The 17,555-nt window shown below is 41.6% G+C and overlaps 1 protein-coding gene across 1 annotated transcript; it reads left to right on the top strand.

Moving 5' to 3' along the window:
• Positions 1-831: 831 nt before the first annotated feature.
• Positions 832-17,174, top strand: LOC308411467 (heparan sulfate glucosamine 3-O-sulfotransferase 6-like). Its single transcript, XM_080905369.1, has 2 exons — positions 832-1,621; positions 15,807-17,174. Exons 1-2 carry the CDS (start codon positions 1,128-1,130, stop codon positions 16,423-16,425), a joined length of 1,113 nt encoding a protein of 370 aa, XP_080761495.1. The 5' UTR covers positions 832-1,127; the 3' UTR covers positions 16,426-17,174.
• The last annotated feature ends 381 nt before the right edge of the window (positions 17,175-17,555 follow it).

The raw sequence follows: 17,555 nt of genomic DNA, 5'->3' as shown, positions 1-17,555 counted from the left end.
CTACCCTTTAACCCCCCCCATCCTCTCATCCGTTCAAACAGCCGGTGTGTTAATCAGGTTCAAAGTCTGAATTCATCTCGTTGCCTGAAGAAACTCTATATCTGCTCCAGCTCGGAGTCAGGGGAATGTCCCAGAGCCAATCCTTCCTGCTCACCCCCAAAGATGACACACTCAGTCTCAGATACTGTATTTATGGGAAGAGGGTACAAGAGAGATATGGGTTGCAGGTATCCCCTCCTTATGTTAGGCCTATTATTTTTGGGGGGGAGGTTTGTGCCAAGAGACCATGTGTTGAGCTTCAGAGTGCAAGAAGAGTACAAGAGGTTTTAGATAGACGTCCTCGGGGCTCGTGTTATTCACAAAGCTGACTGGGATGTCTATCATGAGTTCAAAGGGGCGAGGAAGATTTTCTTTGGTGGGGAGTCATCTTACATTTGTAAAACACTGACGTGGGCTCTTTAGAATAAAGTGCTCATCATTTTTTCCCACATTGCTGAGCTAAAGAAGCTAAATCATGTGCCTTACACTTGACTTGACATAAAATGACTAAATTCTTTATTAACTTATTAAAAAAATCATTTTCCTAATGGTGCTTTAATACGCTACAGTTGTTTTCTTATGATGATACATACTGTAATGATTTATTAAGAATGTTATGCCTCATAAATTTTTAATTATACAGGATAAAAAACCCTTCATCCTATCTGTGCTGGAACGATCTATCTATAAGATGTCACAGCAGGAAAAGGGTGGGGACATGTAAAAGGAAAAAGGGAGGGGTGTAGGGGGTGTAGAAGAAGCAAAGAAACCTTGAATGAGAGCTTCCAGGACCCTAGAGCGCGCAGACACAACAAGCTGGAAAGTCTCAGCTAACTGAGTTTTAAAGGACAAACGATTCAAAATGATCAGAGGACATCTTTAGTAGCTCTTTTCTGAATTATGAATGTAACTTCTGACAAGTCCACTGTGCCACTCCACTGCTGAGAGAAGCTCCCCGTGTGATGGATCAGCTTTGCGCAACAGGTTCTCCAAAGAACATTTAAGCTCGAACTCTGATCCATGTAGGGAACAAAAAGAAGCATGCTGTCACCGCTTTGGCCCTTTGGCATCGAGCAGGAGATCAACTCATGGGATGTAGTGGATGCAGATTCAGGGTCAACTTTGGGAAGGCGCTGTCCAAAGTCTCGGTCTTTTTCACCATGGTCCTAATCTTCACCTACTTCTTCTACTGCCTCACCGGATTTTGTGATTCGGCTCCAAGAGCTGCATACAGACAAGAAACTTCAGACTTGGACTATGACATTTTGGACGATCTGCGGCCACCCCGGCGTCTCTTCCCCGATGCGCCGTTTCAGCGGAACCGCACAGGCTCCGAGGACGCTCCGGCTGAGCCGTCACAGAATACGCTGGACAGCGAAAAGGAGACTGTCCAGAGCAACGGCATCCCCGTGTCCAACACTTTCGGGACCAAAAGGTTTCCGCAGGCGATTATAATCGGCGTGAAGAAGGGAGGGACACGCGCCCTGCTGGAGTTTCTCCGCATCCACCCGGACGTGAGAGCGTTCGGCGCGGAGCCGCACTTCTTCGACAGGTTTTACGATAAAGGGCTGGAGTGGTACAGGTAAGGATGAACGCACGAATCCACTCATACAGAATGTGGCCGGCTTTTAGCCCAGGTTTGACCGCAAATCATAAAATGTAAAAACTGTAAATCGTGGACCATCGTAGGCAGTCCAAAACTTTAAAACGACACAGGGTGTCTGCTGTAAAAACCGATGTGCTCTTTATAAGTGAATCTGACGGGTTTATTTGGAAAAAGTTTGAACACGATTGCATATTTGGATGTCATGCGGGCCAATGCAGGATTGTATATGCTGTAAGGGTAAAGGGTCAGCTGAGCAGCACTGATGTTTTTGCTGACATCTTATCACCTGTGCAGATGTGCTGATTTCCTCCGTCAATAGAAGAGACAGCAATGCATTGGCTGGTTGATAGATTCGGATCAGCTTTAGACAATGCTCCCTCTCTTGTGCTGCTCTAGATCAAAAGGGCTAGTGAGGTCCCAGAGGAGCATTTCATCATCTTGACAGTCATCTAAACACCATTTATTCACTTCAGCATGACATCCTGTATAGTGTTCCCCTTTTTGCTCTGCAACAGAGCCACAAAGAACCCATGCAAACATCACATCGATTACTCTAACATGTAAAATCTACAGCAAATACCTCATCATATACCATATAAAGCACCTTGGGGTGATTTGGAGCTATATAAATAACATGAAATTGAATTGAATTAGAGAATTTTAAAAAAGCAAAAACACAAAAATCTGATTGACAAGGAGAGCAAACACTGAGTGATGATCTTAGTTAATGTGATCGCACAGTTCCTTTACAAAAGGCACATAAAATGCTACTGTCATACTGACAGCACATGATTTGGGGTGGCCAGGCTGACCAGAGCCCTCATTTGGGTGTAGTTAAGGCCCTAAAGAAGGATTTATTTGTCCGTGAAGCTGGTCCTGATCATCTCCATATGTTCTACGAGCTTCTGGACATGATCCCAGCTGAGCAGCGTGTGAGAACACGGTGCCATTTGGGGACCTTTAAGCAAGAAAGGTGTCATAACTACACAGAGGTTTGACAGGGTAAGGATCATGAATAACAGGCACTTTGATAGCAAGATGGTGTAATTTAATCTTCCTTTGCCTTATTTTCTAAACCCCCCTTTGCTGCCTTTTAATAGGGAACATAAGGACACATGGAAACGGTTTCACCACTGATAATTTTAGCATGCCGTTAAATTTCCTCTCTCTCACTTTTTCTCTGTGCACACACAAACACTCATATATACCGTATGTATGTTAGCAATCTTAAGCACTATGTTACCTATCCTCTGTCTCTCCATGCCACATTTACAACTCATCCTTCTCCCCAGATTCTTCCTTGTGACTTTCTCCTTCTCTCCTTGCTTCTCTTCTCCTCACTCTCCCTTCAGAATAGCAGAATGTGAAAATACCTGTGGCCAAACTGGTGTTTCCGGGGCATTTTTTTTATGTGTGTTTTAATTAGGCTGACTTGTGCTGTAAAGCTGTTAGGCCTTAACGGTGTAACACAGCACTGCCACTAACACGGCCTGTAAAAACACGGCCTGTAAAAGGTAGATCAGTCGTGCAGTAATATCGCCTAAACCCAACGACAAATCTAAGTCACCACATGCAACATGAACATTTTTCAAAGTGTAGCCAAGTTAAGAGGTGTAATTACAGTAAAGTGATCACCTGTAAGTGTTTAAGAGATTAAATGGGAGTTCTGCATGGATATAACTGATAATACCTGCATTTGTTCACATTCACAGTATCAGAACGTGAATGTGAATTATGGTTTTGTCTTTTGCTGTGATTTTTTTTAAAGAAGTGAACTTCACTGAAAGTTGAGGCGGAGAAAAGTTGGAAGGATTAATGCAACAATGGAGAGCGACAGCAGCAACATGATACCGGATGAAATCACTGAAAGATGATTCCGCTGTTGTCACTGAATCGCAAAAATTGAGCAAATCTGTTTGCTGTCATCTGCAGTGACCCACAAAGAAGCCGCTGGAAGTTGTAGACAGCAGCATTTTGTGTATGTGTGTGTGTGTGTGTGTGTGTGTGTGTGTGTGTGTGTGTGTGTGTGTGTGTGTGTGTGTGTGTGTGTGTGTGTGAGAGAGAGAGAGTCAGTGACAGAAAGAACTTATCCATGTGGAACAAGCAAGTCCTCCTCATCTGACTGTCAGTCACAGGGTCAACTCTCTGTCACATCTGGATGTGACACACACACACACGCACACACTCAATGCAGTGTAAAGCAGGAGTTTAAGACAGGCTCTGAAAACGCAACCCCTGCTTTGACATTTAATCTTTCTGAAGTTCTCTGTCTCATCTCATCTCATAAGATAGAGAACCGATTGCTGTAGATATTCCTCCGGATCATCCATTTAATATTACCACAGCACTTATTTATCCATATCATAGGTGATAAAGTGATGATAAACTGCTTTAATCCTGAATCTTTTCCTTCAGACAAATATGACCTTTGCGTGCTTATATATCTGCCATAATCCCCATGAAAAAAAAATGATGCGTTGGAACTGCTGTTGATTATTTTTACAGACGAGTCACGATTTTATAAGTAACAAACAGCCGCTTGCCAAGATACATGGTCACACACTTGCATATCTGAAAGCAATTTGTGCACTGTCATAGTCTGCTCTCTTTCCTGGATGGAGAAATAAGCACAAACCGAAGGCGACTGTAGCAGATGGATGAGGGTTGTAATCTGTCATATTTGAGTCATTGCTGTCAGATGTTGGATGAAACCAGGGGCGATCTGCATGCTGGAGACACTTCATAGATTCAGCAGACAGAAGTACCCTCCCGTGCGTGTTGTTCCAACAGCACTGTCTTCTCGAAGACAAGCTCAGACCTCATGCATGTGTGTTTTCCATTGCTTTTATCTGAGCGATCAAGTCAGTCTCCGCTCTCTTTCCCTCTCCGCCCTGTCTGTCTCTTCATGCCGTTCTCTCGTTTGCATGTGTGCATACGAGCCCATTACGGGAATGGAAAAGCCACAAATAGTGCATTGAAAATAAGGCAAAGATTTAACGGTTTTCTGTGTTGTTTTACGGCTTTAAAGAGACTTCACAGAGTGATGGGTTTCATATGGGACTTAAGAGCCACCGCAGAAAGCTGAAAAACCTCAGCTTTCCATGGCACAATAGTTGTAATTGTCACGGCTTTGTCACAGTGATGAGGCCTGGAGTGAGTAATGATTAAATTCTGTCTGATGACGTCAAAGTGAGCGCATTTATTTCTCATCTTGTAGAAGAACAAACTCTTTTTAGAAAGATTACTTCTTCATTTCTGTTTGAGGAAAAACTCAAGTTCTCATGGCTCATCAATATTTTACAAGGTTATCAATTAGCTGACCTGTAGTCTTGACACCGCAGGCCATGCCTGATTGGATTGCAATTAAAACATGGTATAAATCCATTAAGGGTAACAGCACAAGGGCAAGCAAAAATGCCAGCTCTGCTAAAAATTACATCAGAAATGGATTTATGCAAACAAGACTGGAAATAGATGACAACAGATCAAAATAAGAGGAGGACATGCCGATCTTTATGGGGTCAGACTGATATACACATTTGATTTTATTACTTTAAAACGTATAATCAGCATTTACACCAGCACCAAAATTTAATTTTATCCCTTGATTTTTCTAGCATAACCATTAAAATATACATATCTGCACATTTTAAATGTCTCTTTTTATTTATTTATTTTAGATTACTGTTATATTTCAGCTTTAGTTACTCTGGAAATCCTGACGATGAGAGTCCTAGCCAAAAAAGACAGCAGTGCAATCAACTAAGTTGCATAAACTAGACCACATGCACAAATATAAACAGAATAATACACAAATTAACTATACAAAAATACAGCTGGTGAAAATAAAGTACGACGACAACCAAAAATTTATAAACGTCAGCAGCAATGAAGCCTAAAACATCAATATTGTCTCACGCCAGAAACAAGGGTAATATTCAGGCAAAACATTTGCAGGATGAACGAACTGCATCCAAGTCATTTAAAATCGCCTTAGATTCATTTTAGTGTGACCACTTCCTTAAATTTTAGCTGATTGTATATAAAAAATGGACGCAACCACAGTGCGGTCACCCATTGGTTAGTGAAATGCTGGCTTGAAGCCTTAAGCTGGGCACTCTCACTGCCACCATCAGACTTCACTTGTGCGTGGTGAGGATGGCAGCTCCAAACCGTACCCTGCTTTATCCTCCTTTTGGACTCTCATGGAGACTTTAAATTACAAAGTGAATGTCACGTTCTATTAGGTAAGACTTGAAATTTGCATCTGAGCCCACAAACTCATCAGAAAAGTGTTTAATGAGGTCATAGATCAAAGGAGCCAAAGGCGTGTTTTCCCACAGGCTGAGGTTTTGGAGAGACATGGCTGCTCACAATGTCACATCAACATGTGTTGCTGTAGGGTCAAGTGAATAAGACCCCGTTCACACCGGCCTTTTAAGAGGGGGAAAATGTGTATTCTCCAACCAGTTGCTGCAGGCTGATGGCAGGCACGATGGAATCTAGCGCTAAACTCTACATAGGCCTAGAGCTCTGGTTGGTGACCCATAGCAACCACCAGCAACCCCAACCAGTTGGCACAGACCTCCTTGCAGTTGCTTTGGTTGCCAGCAGAACGCCACAACTGCTGGTAATTTGCATGGAAAACGCCAAGTGGTCTACAAACACTCATCAACAATCCTCAGAGCTGTAGCGAAGCTGTGAAAACAGCAACACAAACTAGAAGTTGCCTTCAAAGTAAAAGTTGCACCTTTTCAAATGTATTGGCTGCAGCACCGGAGTCAATCCTTTCTTCGAATGTGAACATTCTCTGTTTACGGTTTGCATCGCAGTTCTTTCAGTTTTCATTACGTGTTTGCAGACATGTTAGCGTCTTCTATGCACAATAATGTAACTGCTGTCACTGAAGGTTTGCAAACCTATATGTCAAGTATAATCCGTTTAGCTGAAAAAAAAAAAAAGATATTTTCAGGCACTTTAGTCAGCTGGGACAGATTTGTGTGCACATCATTTAACAACTTATATCTTTAATATTATTTGAAGTATAAATAAGACAAGATATAGCCACAGTTAAGTCCATAAGTATCTGGACAATGACACACTATAATTTTGTGGTTTAACAAAATCATTGCTTTTTAGGATTTACAACCATTTCTATGCATAGCCCCCCTTTTGCATGTGCTCGCCCTGAGTCCAAATAACAAAAGTTATGTCGCTGTCTAAATACTTAAGGAACTAATGGTACAGTTTGGATTGTTCCAAAGTCATCCTGTGCTTTGTGCATGCTTTATCTCAGTATTATCCGAGAGGGGAGATTCAGGCACTTACCCTGTCAGTTTGGATTTTTGACAGCTGAAATGGTGAAAGTGGAGCCTAATGCACGTCCACGGGGGAACGTTTTCCAGAGTGAGGGTGATTTTCTCAACACCTCATTCTGTGCACAGCCCTCAGGCCATTAGCCTTAGACACTGAACATGGCTGATTGGTGTAACAGGCCAGGAAGTGGTCTCTGTAGTGTTGGGTTGTAGTGTGTTTTAATGGTGCCAGGTTTTGGCTGGACTTAAGTCTAGGTGGTATTATAAGGCTTGAAAATAGCCACATTCACACTTCATATGGTGAGAATTATAATAATTTGGGGTGCTTTGTAATCCATTATGGGGCGCCTGTAAAATCTTGGGGAGGTTTCTGTCTTGTCTTTTTTCCCCCCCTCAGCTCTATGCTGCAGTTAGCTGGTGAGAAAAGTACTTTTTGAAGAAATAATAGTTTGGGCCAAAATTAAATGTTTCAAATGCTTGGTAGTCATGTTCAGTCAGGCAACCATTTCCAGAAAAGAATAGCGTGAGCCTGAAAAAACACGAGAGTATCCAATGGAAACACAATAATATGGCTCCTGGGAAATTTGAAAAGACTATGTTTTACCACATAGCTTCGATGTTTAAAGGGTTTGAATGAATCCAGATCTATAAAAGAAAAGTATGTATCTGATTCTCATAAGAGATGAACAACAACAGAGACACACTCACAATTTTCTCTTTTAGCTCCCGGGTTCATCAAACTTCAGCAAAATCTGTCTTGATTATTAAAAATCCCTGTTTACATATTTATGACAATGTTAACATGCTGATTTAATAATTATAGAGTTTTCACCGCCTTAGCGCAGGGTGTTAGCATGCTAACATTTGCTAATTTAGAAGATCACAGCAACTCTCTGCATGTCCTCCTTCACTGCATTTATGAATCTTTCTTCTGGTCTTCCTCCTGTCTGGCGGCTCCATATTAAGCATCCTTTGTCCAGTATATCCACTATCCCTACTCTGCCTGTGTCCAATCAATCTAAGCCTTGCCTCTACTCAACTTTGTCTCCAAAGTCCTCAACCTGGGCTGTCCTTCTGATATACTCATTTCTAATACTGTAAGGATGCCCAAAGAAAATCAGAGCATGCTCTTCAGCTCTGCCAACTCGAGCTCAGCCCTTTTTTGGCAGCCCCATCATGTCCAAATAAAACATCATATCAGGTCTCACTACCAACTTGTGGACCTTCTGTAACAAATCACCCCGACACTCATCGCCACCCACTCCACCCTCCTGCCTGCATTCTGTTCTTCAGCTCTCTTGCGCAATGACCTTTAATTTGGATGATTGACCTCAAGTGTTTAAACTCATCCACCTTAATTCCATCCATCCATTTGCTTCCGCTTATCCTTTTCAGGGTCGCTGGAGCCTATCCCAGCTGTCATAGGGCGACAGGCAGGGTACACCCTGGACAGGTCGCCAGTCTGTCGCAGGGCCAACACACAGGGACAGACAACCATTCGCACTCACATTCACTCGCACATTCACACCTAGTGACAATTTGGATTATCCGATTAACCTATCCCCACAAGCTGCATGTCTTTGGACGGTGGGAGGAAGCTGGAGTACCCGGAGGGAACCCACGCAAACACGGGGAGAACATGCAAACTCCACACAGAAAGACCCCGGCCTGATGGTGGAATTGAACTCAGGACCTTCTTGCTGAGTTCAATTCCACCATCAGGCCAGGGTCTTTCTGTGTGGAAGTATTGCAATTTGTACTTGGTGATTGTGCTTGAAAATTGTCAGGGAGTCCACTAAGATATTGGAATGAAACTTGATGGACAAACATATACAGAAAGACTGAATCTTAGATCCATCCATTTTTTTTAGCTATCATAGGGAAAGAAGCAGGGCACAGCACAAAGAAACAAATAACCTACAGCCAGTTTTGAAATACCAATTAACCTAACCAGTGCATGTCTTCGTACTGTGGGAGGAAGCTGGATACCCCCATGCAGGCACGCTGAGAACATGCGAAGACCTTCGCTTGCTGATAGATTCAAACCCAGATTCTCCCCCCAGTGAGAATTCTGCCCTTGTGGGCGCCAACTTCCCAGCAAAGCATCACGGACTTCACATCCTGTCAGGACTCCTAATTATAACTGGACATTCAGTCTTTAATTGGGCATCGACCTGCATAAAGTAATTCCTTTATAGATGGACTCCCCCCTTCCCATGTATGTGTGTGATTTTAACTCCTTTCCACCCACACACTCACACTCTGGTCTCTGTGGAAGTGTTGCACTTCAGCCAACCTCATGCAGAGAAAACCATTTACTAACTCCATTACTTTGTAGAGGAAAACATCATCCAATGCAATTAAAACTAGAGGGTGGCAACAGTTTTTTCTCGCAGCTGGGTTCCAATTGTGATCAAACCATCCAGTGGTCCTGTGACTGACACTTGCAGAGGTGTTTAGTGTGTTTGTGTCTGGTTGAAAGTCACTTCAGTGGTAACACACACACATACGCAATACTATTTGTAAAGTTTCTGCTCCACACTTTCTCATTCAATGTTTCACTTTCTACACATCAGCTTATGTTCTTTTCCAACTTTGATGTGTGACACTTTTAGGTCTCAAACATGGCGATAGCAGGGGAAAAACTGCACTTTGTATCCTAGAGACCAGAGGTGTGGACTCGAGTCACATGACTTGGACTCGAGTCAGACTCGAGTCATTAATTTTATGACTTTAGACTTGACTTGAAAAAATGTTCTAAGACTTGTGACTTGACTTGGACTTTTACACCAATGACTTGGGACTTGAATTGGACTTGAACCGGTTTACTTGAAAAGACTTGATATTTTACCCCAAATATAAAATTTAACATGCATATTATATAGAGATTGAAAATGTGACGTCATTCAGGGGTAGAACCGCAAAGGATTCTGGGAACTCGTGGCAAGCGGTACTAGCGCACGCAGGCTTTCAATTAAAATCAGTTATACAGCGATAAAAAGAAACACAAAAATGTCAAGAAGCCGTTGTATTATTAACTGCAATAGCCGGTCGCATGACAGCCACGGGAAGCCGACGGGTAAAGAGATCGGTTGTTATCGGATTACGTCGTTGAAGAGAAATTGTTCTAGCCATGTTTCTGAAGTAACAAAGACGCGACGGATGGCCTGGATTGCAGCCATTCAAAGATCAAATATAACGTCCCAGAACACTCCAGCTCACAGGTTAGTCTGCTCCAAGCATTTACACGAAGGTCAGTGTTTTGTAGTAGTTAATGCGTCATTTTCATAACATAATTGGTGATATAGGTTACAAGCAAGTCTGGCGCTGAACAGAAATTGTCGCGCTATGCTCCTTTATTTATTGTGCATAAATAGTGAATTGTCCTGACACAATATTGCGTTTCGCTTCTGTTATTATGGTACATTGACAAAAACATATGCTTTTATTCACAGGATAAAACAGGTTTTTTGTATCACCAATTGTCCAGTACGATTACAGCATACAATATTGTTGTCACTGCTACATTTCTGTGATGCTACCAGAAATTATTTCCACTACTAATTAATTACCGTTGAGCTCAAAGGTCCTATTAATAAACGGTTAAGGAATGTGTATTTATGACGACGATTTGTGAGACTGGTAAACTTATGATACGTACGATGGTCTTTCGTTCGACACGGTGCATTTCAAGGTCCTGCACCCATCTGTCGGTAAACTGTACCTGGGCTTGTTGCAGTGACCGGAAGTTACTAAACTTCATGAGTGTATGCACTCACTCCAAGAACCGTATGATTCTAAATATGCATATAAATATGCTACGATGAGATAGCTGACTTCATCTAACTAGCAAATGTTGTCCAGGCTATGTTGGTGATACAGTTTTTTTTAATGTGTATGATATTTTTGTCATGCGATTTTAAAGCCAGTCCTACAACCGCATCCAAGAATAACATGCAGCTTATCTCAGAACTGTCGGTGAAAATTATTCTTGGAGCTAGGTTTAATTGAGCTGCATTTTAAAGAGGTGCAATTTCACAATTTGTGTATATTTTCTAAGTTCACTATTTTGTCATGTGTTGAGAAAAACACAGATTTTAAAATTACATGGTCTAATATTTACATTTAGCATAACTGCAACATTATTTTTTCGTTTTTTGTTTTTTTAAAGACTCGAAAGGACTTGAAATTCAAAGTTTCAGACTTGTGACTTGACTCGGACTTTTACACCAGTGACTTGAGACTCGACTTTGACTTGCCTGACATTACTTGAGACTTGACTTGAGACTTGAGGATAAAGACTTGAGACTTACTTGAGACTTGCAAAACAATGACTTGGTCCCACCTCTGCTAGAGACAATAATGCCTCCTGCTGTATGTGTTCACTTCCTTGTAGCTAGATGAGATTTGCCCCACACTCTTGTTTGTACTGGTTTAGCCCACCTTAGCTTGGTCAGAGGGGAATAGCAACATATGTTTCATCCAGACATGATGCTGTAAATCAAGGTTCCCACACTTATCCTGTCAGACTGACAGACTTTCCGTTGCCTCCAGGTTGCTTCTGTCACCCTTCGAGCATAGCGACACAGTTGGGAAATGTTTCCCTCAGTTTGACATTTATGCTCTCTCTCGTTTTTATAGCCTTGATTTTTCACCACCTGTTTAATTGGATCTCAGCTGAAAAGGCCTTTTGGTGTGGATGCCTGCCAAAGCAGAAGCCTCCTTCAGGAAGACCGTGTGTAGCGTATCTGTGATAACTGATGGAATTTCAGATCGACAAACCGACGTGATAATTGGATTTTCCGGCTCCACTTCTGTGCAGAATACCTTTTGTTTCTGCGCCGCAGGAGTATGTGGCTCCCACTTCAGCGGGAGAGCCCATAATCTTGGGGGGCAGGAAGTCTCTTGGCCACATCCTTGTTGCCAGGGTTGTTATTTAATCTTATGATCCAGGCTCCCTCGAACATATCAGTAGAGTAATCAGCTCTGGAGCACTTCAGGGAGGAAAAGCACTACATCCTTTTAACAGCAGGGAGTTCCAGACTAGAGTGGCGAGTCAGCAAGTCTTTCCGATACAACGCTAAATAGAAAACATGTTTGAGTTCTTCTCTTTGCACATTTAAATGTTAACAATAGTAGGCTAAAAGGCATTTCCCTTAAGCTAAATCAAAGAGGTGTATGTAAAGCATATATTATTGCAGATTAATTGTCCCTGATCTGTTTACAGTATACTGACACCACATACAGACAGATTTATGACAGAAAATGGCCTCTATCGATTCTCCGATAATGAGACTGATTGTGATGAGGGAGATAGGGACCTGAGCAGAGTGGGGGTAAAGTCACAATTCATTAACTATTCATGAATATGGAAAGACAACTTATGGTCAATTACAGAAGTGTCATTTATGTGAAGAAGTGAAGGAGAAATCCAAAACTATGAATGAGAAAGCAGAAGACGGACACTGTGGGTGTAAAGATGTTCATTTTCTCATCAGTATTCACTGACACCTCCGTGCTCAAATATGCACATGTGCAAAAAAGCAGTCATACACACAGCGACACACACTGAGCACAATCTGTCATATAGAGACAGACGTATTGATCAGACACAGATAAACAGGGGACGGGCAGGCAGTGATAGGCCATTTGCAGCTCTTGAAATTGGATAGTAATCAATTAATGGTCTTTTATTATGGGGATCATTTAATGGGGATGGCTTAACTTTAAATGCAGAGGAAAGACTCAAATCTCTAAAAGTTTCCTTCTCACTCAAAGTCATGTACTTTATTGTGCACTTTTAACCTTTGTTTCCTCTTAAAACTTCTACAGAGAACATTTTACATAAATAAGAGACCAAACTAAACACTGAACCACAGAATAGAGTTTCCATCAGGAGTTAAATGAGCAGGAACACCTTGTTAGTACCACATCTTTTTACTTTAGAGCTGACTTAATTCTTTGTGGCATAGATTTACTAAGTTTCTGGAAAACCTCCTCAGAGATTTAGGTCCACGTTGACATGGCAGTATCAAACAGTTGCCCAAGATTTGTCGGCTCTGTACATCCATGATGGGAATCTCTCGTTCCACCACATTCCAAAAATGTTCTATTGGGTTGGGAGCTGGTGACCTGAGAGGCTGTTTGAGTACTGTGAATCCAGTGTCATGTCCAAGAAACCAGTTTGACATGATTAGAGTTTTGTGACATTTCACGTGATCCTGCTAGAAGGAACCATCAGAAGATGAGTACAGTGTGGTCATAAAGGGATGGACTTGTCTGTGACATTTTTAATTAATTAGTAATAAGGGTCCCAACAATCTACCGCCAGCAACCCTAACTGTTGATACAGGCAGGATGAATCAGTGCTATCATGTTGCTTATGTCAAATTCTGACCCTACTATCTGAGTGTTACAGCACAAATTCAGACTCATTAGACTAGGTAACTTTTTTTTCTCCAATCTTTTATTGTCCAGTTTTGGCGAGCTTGTGCAAACTGCAGCATCGGGTTCCTGTTCTCAACTGACAGGAAAGGAATCGGTGTGGTCTTCTGCTGCTTTAGCCCATCTCCTTCAAGGTTCAACACGTTGTTTGTTCAGAAATGCCCTTTTGCATGCCTTGGTTGTAGTGAGTGGTTATTTGAGTTGCTGTTCCCTCCTGATCAGCTCAAAGCAGTCTGGCCACATCAACGAGGCATTTTCAGCCAGAGAACTGCCACTCACTTTTTTTTCAACCCTAGAGATGATTGTGTGGGAGAATCCCAGTAGATGAGCAGTTTCTGAAATGCTAGCCAGTCTGGCACCAACAACCATATTTTATTCAAAGTCATTTAAATCAACTTTTTTCTCTGTTCTGATGCTCAGTTTGAAATTCTGCAAGTCTTGACCATGTGTGCATGCTTAAACGCATTGAGTCGCAGCCAATTATATGTTTGCGTTAATGAGCAGTTGAGGTTAATGACGCTTAATGAAGCGTGTGTGAGCACTGTTTTTACGAAGAAGGTTAATGCAATTGCACAAAACCTATCTAGGTGGTCAAAAGTTCTTATAATGAGATTTTACTGTGTTTGGTTGACTTTGTTGAAGCGTTAAGATCTTCATTTTGAGTGAAATATCAACAGCCTATTTCTTGTTCTTCATTTGATGTACATTTTCTCATATTTCCCTGGTATATTGTATTAGATATGTTTTTAAAGAGCAAAAGTAAAGTCAGTGAACTTGCATGGACTACAGTCATCTGCTGCTTTGTTTCCGTGAAAGGGAAGTCATGAAACTTTGCTGAACCTTAATTCCCTCAGATCAAAGAGGAAACACTTTAAATAATGTGGGCATGCAACTGTCATTACTCAAGTAAACCCATTTGAAAGTGTTTATTTTCCTAATTGATTAAAAGCATTTTTACTACATTGCACTAATACATGGTTACTTTACAAATACTCATTAAAATAATCAGGAAAATGAAAAACAAATCCCCCCTCGGATGTCATCTACACTTCTGAATGGCCTTTTGTCATTGACATTTGGAGTTAATGCAAACTTGCAATCTGAAACAAATAAAGCACATATGCTCCATTACTTGTTTATTTTATGGGAAACCACATGAACGCTCTCTGTTTCCAGTAACACAGTAAAGGATGTGTTGGGTAAATGAACTGCAGGCGATTCATTTGCTGCTTTAAACATTGCTCATCATCCATTTGTCGTGCAAACAATTTGTTTCCGAAATCCAAATCCACCACAATGCTGGCTCAGGCAGTTTGTCAATGTTAAATGTAAACACATGAATAAATGCTGGACCTGTTGAACGCCATGTTTTCCCTCACTGTCTGTTGGCCAGATATTGCTGAAATAAGAGGAGTCCGCATCAGTCAAGGGTGTTTCATGCAGCTGTGACTCGATGGTTTTAAATCAAATCAGTAGAAGAAGAAAAACTTGCTTAATCATCTCAGGAGAGCAGGTGCCATGAAAGATAAATCAGCAGATTAGATGTCACAGCGCTGGTTAAAGCTTAAGGTACATTTTGCATCATAATGCAAAATCTATCACCCCAACACGGTAACACCTAATTTAGCACAAGTCTTTCCACTGGTATATTCTACCCAGCATCTCTCCTCATTACTGCCATGTGTTTAACACACTAGCTGAGCTCAGCAGCTCGCCATCCCGGTCGCACTTCCTGCAGACTTTGGCCTGCTTGAGTCCTTGTTGGAACCTATTGGGGAGGTGATGGTGAGGGGGTGGGCATTTTGCTCTTGCAGGAAGAAGAGGGGGTGGAAATCTGTAGGAAATTGCTGTTAAGTGGTTCTCGAGGCTTTGTGGTTTTGACTCACTGGGCCCGTGGTGAGTGGATGGTCCTGTTCTGCAGACCTTGCAGTGAGACCCGGAGGGGCTGTCTGGGGCCCTCGAACATTAACAGAGTAGTGTCTGAAGCTTTGATCACACAGATTTTGAGATGCTTTAATAGCAACAGTGTGTGATGTTCTTACATTATCTCTTAGTGGTCTTTTTGCTGAATGTAGCATGGGATTAAAACAGCAAGTGGTGCTGGTTTTGAGTTATAAACATTGAAACTTTATTGTGGTAGCTCAGAAACCAGTGGTGTAGCCGGATCAAGAGTGTTTTGTTGAGTTAAATACATGTAACATAGCAGGTTCACACAACTTGGCTCGACATATAACGTAAGCAGAATATGGACATAATGTCTTCAAGTGGCCAAATTTAAAAAAAAAAAAAAAACATTTCAAGAAATCAAAACAAGTGAAGTTAAGCTCCAGACCTGCTGGATGTACTGAAGTGAAATAGACTGTGTCAATATTTATCTGACAGTTTCTTCTTTTTTAATTTAGGAACCTGATGCCTCGGACACTCGATGGGCAGATCACTATGGAGAAGACACCCAGCTACTTTGTCACCAAAGAAGCTCCAAGTCGCATCTGCACTATGAATTGTCAAACCAAGCTTATTGTCGTCGTCAGGGACCCGGTGACGAGGGCTGTGTCTGACTACACCCAGACGCTGTCCAAGAACCCAGGGCTTCCATCCTTCCAGAGCCTCGCTTTGAAAAACTCCTCCACAGGTTTGATTGATACCACGTGGAGTGCTGTGCGCATCGGCCTCTATGCCAAGCACCTGGAGAACTGGCTCCAGTACTTCCCTTTGTCTCAGTTTCTGTTTGTTAGCGGCGAACGACTGGTGTCTGATCCAGCTGGGGAGATGGGCCGAGTTCAGGACTTCCTGGGTTTGAAAAGGGTTGTTTCAGACAAGCACTTCTACTTCAACCAGACAAAAGGTTTTCCCTGCTTGAAGAAGCCAGAGGGGAGCAGCAGACCCCGCTGCCTCGGAAAGTCTAAAGGCAGACCTCATCCCCAGATCCCCTCTGAGGTACTGCAGAGACTCAGAGATTTCTACAGGCCCTTCAACCACCGTTTCTACCAGATGAGTGGACAGGACTTTGGCTGGGACTAAGCAAGAGTCTTCTTTGTGGAGAGATGCTCATTTACTGTTTCCACAGGGCTAATGTTCTCAGGGTACTGGGAGAGACAAAGTCCATTCTGCCTCAGTGGAGTCAACACGACATGCAGCACTCATGAACTGTCACTGTTTTGTTGTATTTTGAGGCTCAGACGGACATAGTGCTGCTAATATGAAAACGACAAATTTAGTTAATGGCTTAAATATATAACCGTTAAACTGTTTTTGACATTCTTTATGTACAGATTAGAAGAAAAGGTGATATTTATAGTTTCTGTTGAATACAACAGGTATTTTTTTATTATTATTATTAAAGAAGTGTATTTATTGCGTGACAAAGCCGGACATAATACCAACATCTGACAGGACATTGGGAGTAATGTAATACTCTTTGCCTGCATTTACATATTTTCCAGTCTTTTGAATGCTACATACAGTTTGATGTTGCAGGACATTCCTCAGTGCATTGCAGTTGATATACCAATGATACCTCATTTGTAAATATTAAGTCGAAACCATGCGTAGACACATTCCATTTGTAAGTATTTTCCAATAAAAGCCGCATCATATTTTATATTGTAATTCCTGGATGGGATCAATTGTATCAGCTGTTACTCACAATAAATTGCTACTTTTGATCTGTGATTATTCTGAACCACTGTAACTATAAAAAAAAAAGTGTTCAAATTACAGTGTATAAAAAATGTGCCTCTGATTCTCTGTGTTGTGAAGTAAACTTTTATCTGATGTGACAAACGAATTTGTTTTCATTTCATGTGTTAGCATTAAGGTCAGATTTTGTATGGTTACATCAGGCTGCAAAATTGTCACCAGAGGTTGAAGACTGTACTGTACTGCCCATTCTCTATGTAATACAGTTTACACAGCTGGATCTTTTCATATCAAGAAAACAAAGTCCTGTGAAAACAAAGGAATGTGTAAGTACCATCCGTGAAAGTTTTTAGACTGTTTAAACGTTTTAAAAATATGGTTTCTTAGAGAAAAAGTGTCTCTGTGGCTCAGTTTGCATCAGCTTAAGGGATAAGTGGACCATCTGGGGGTAAGCTGACCATTTAAATGAATGAGTAAACCAATCAAATGAAGTTTCAATTTCAATATCTTTT

Source organism: Rhamphochromis sp. 'chilingali' (genome assembly GCF_963969265.1).
Source record: "Rhamphochromis sp. 'chilingali' genome assembly, chromosome: 15".
In the NCBI taxonomy this organism is placed as follows: Eukaryota; Metazoa; Chordata; class Actinopteri; order Cichliformes; family Cichlidae; genus Rhamphochromis; species Rhamphochromis sp. 'chilingali'.
Note: the sequence above shows the minus strand (reverse complement) of the source record. Positions and strands in the feature narration are given on the sequence as shown.

Coding starts and splice junctions, on each gene's coding strand:
- LOC308411467 (XM_080905369.1), top strand. CDS start 1,128: ATGGGATGTAGTGGATGCAGATTCAGGGTCAACTTTGGGAAGGCGCTG. Junction 1,622..15,806: donor AAAGGGCTGGAGTGGTACAG/GTAAGGATGAAC, acceptor TTTTTAATTTAG/GAACCTGATGCCTCGGACAC.